General features: G+C 62.1%; 1 protein-coding gene across 1 annotated transcript in view; it reads right to left on the reverse strand.

Moving 5' to 3' along the window:
• Nucleotides 1-29: 29 nt before the first annotated feature.
• Nucleotides 30-359, reverse strand: part of ETH_00036015 (uncharacterized protein) — a gene marked incomplete at both ends in the record, with an annotated part of 2,899 nt that continues 2,569 nt past the window's right edge. The window contains one exon of the mRNA XM_013375618.1: nt 30-357. Coding sequence (XP_013231072.1) covers nt 30-357 — 328 coding nt within the window. The remainder of the gene's footprint in view (nt 358-359) is intronic.

A 359-nucleotide genomic window follows, 5' to 3' on the forward strand; every position in this document is an offset into this window, starting at 1 on the left:
GTGGCTGCTGCGGCGGTATGAAGCATGGCTGCTGCTGCTGCTGGGGCAAGGGAAATTGCTGCTGCTGCACGTGAGGCAAAAGCAGCAAATCTTGCTGCTGCTGTTGCTGCTGCACCGGGTAGTGCATCATGAGCTGGCGCTGCACTGGCATCTGCGGCTGCTGCTGCAGTTGCTGCTGTGCTATTTGCTGCTGCGGCTGCTGCTGCAGTGCTTGCGGTTGGTGCTGCTGGAATGGCTGCTGCAGCAGCTGGTGCTGCTGCTGCTCTTCTGTAAAGGGCAGCCCCATGTGCATGCGCCCAAACACTGCTGGCTCCCCGCTCGGTTGCTGCAGCTGCTGCTGCAGCTGCTGCTGCAGCGGC

Source organism: Eimeria tenella, genomic scaffold (genome assembly GCF_000499545.2).
Source record: "Eimeria tenella Houghton genomic scaffold, Eth_scaff2914, whole genome shotgun sequence".
Lineage (NCBI taxonomy): Eukaryota > Apicomplexa > Conoidasida > Eucoccidiorida > Eimeriidae > Eimeria > Eimeria tenella.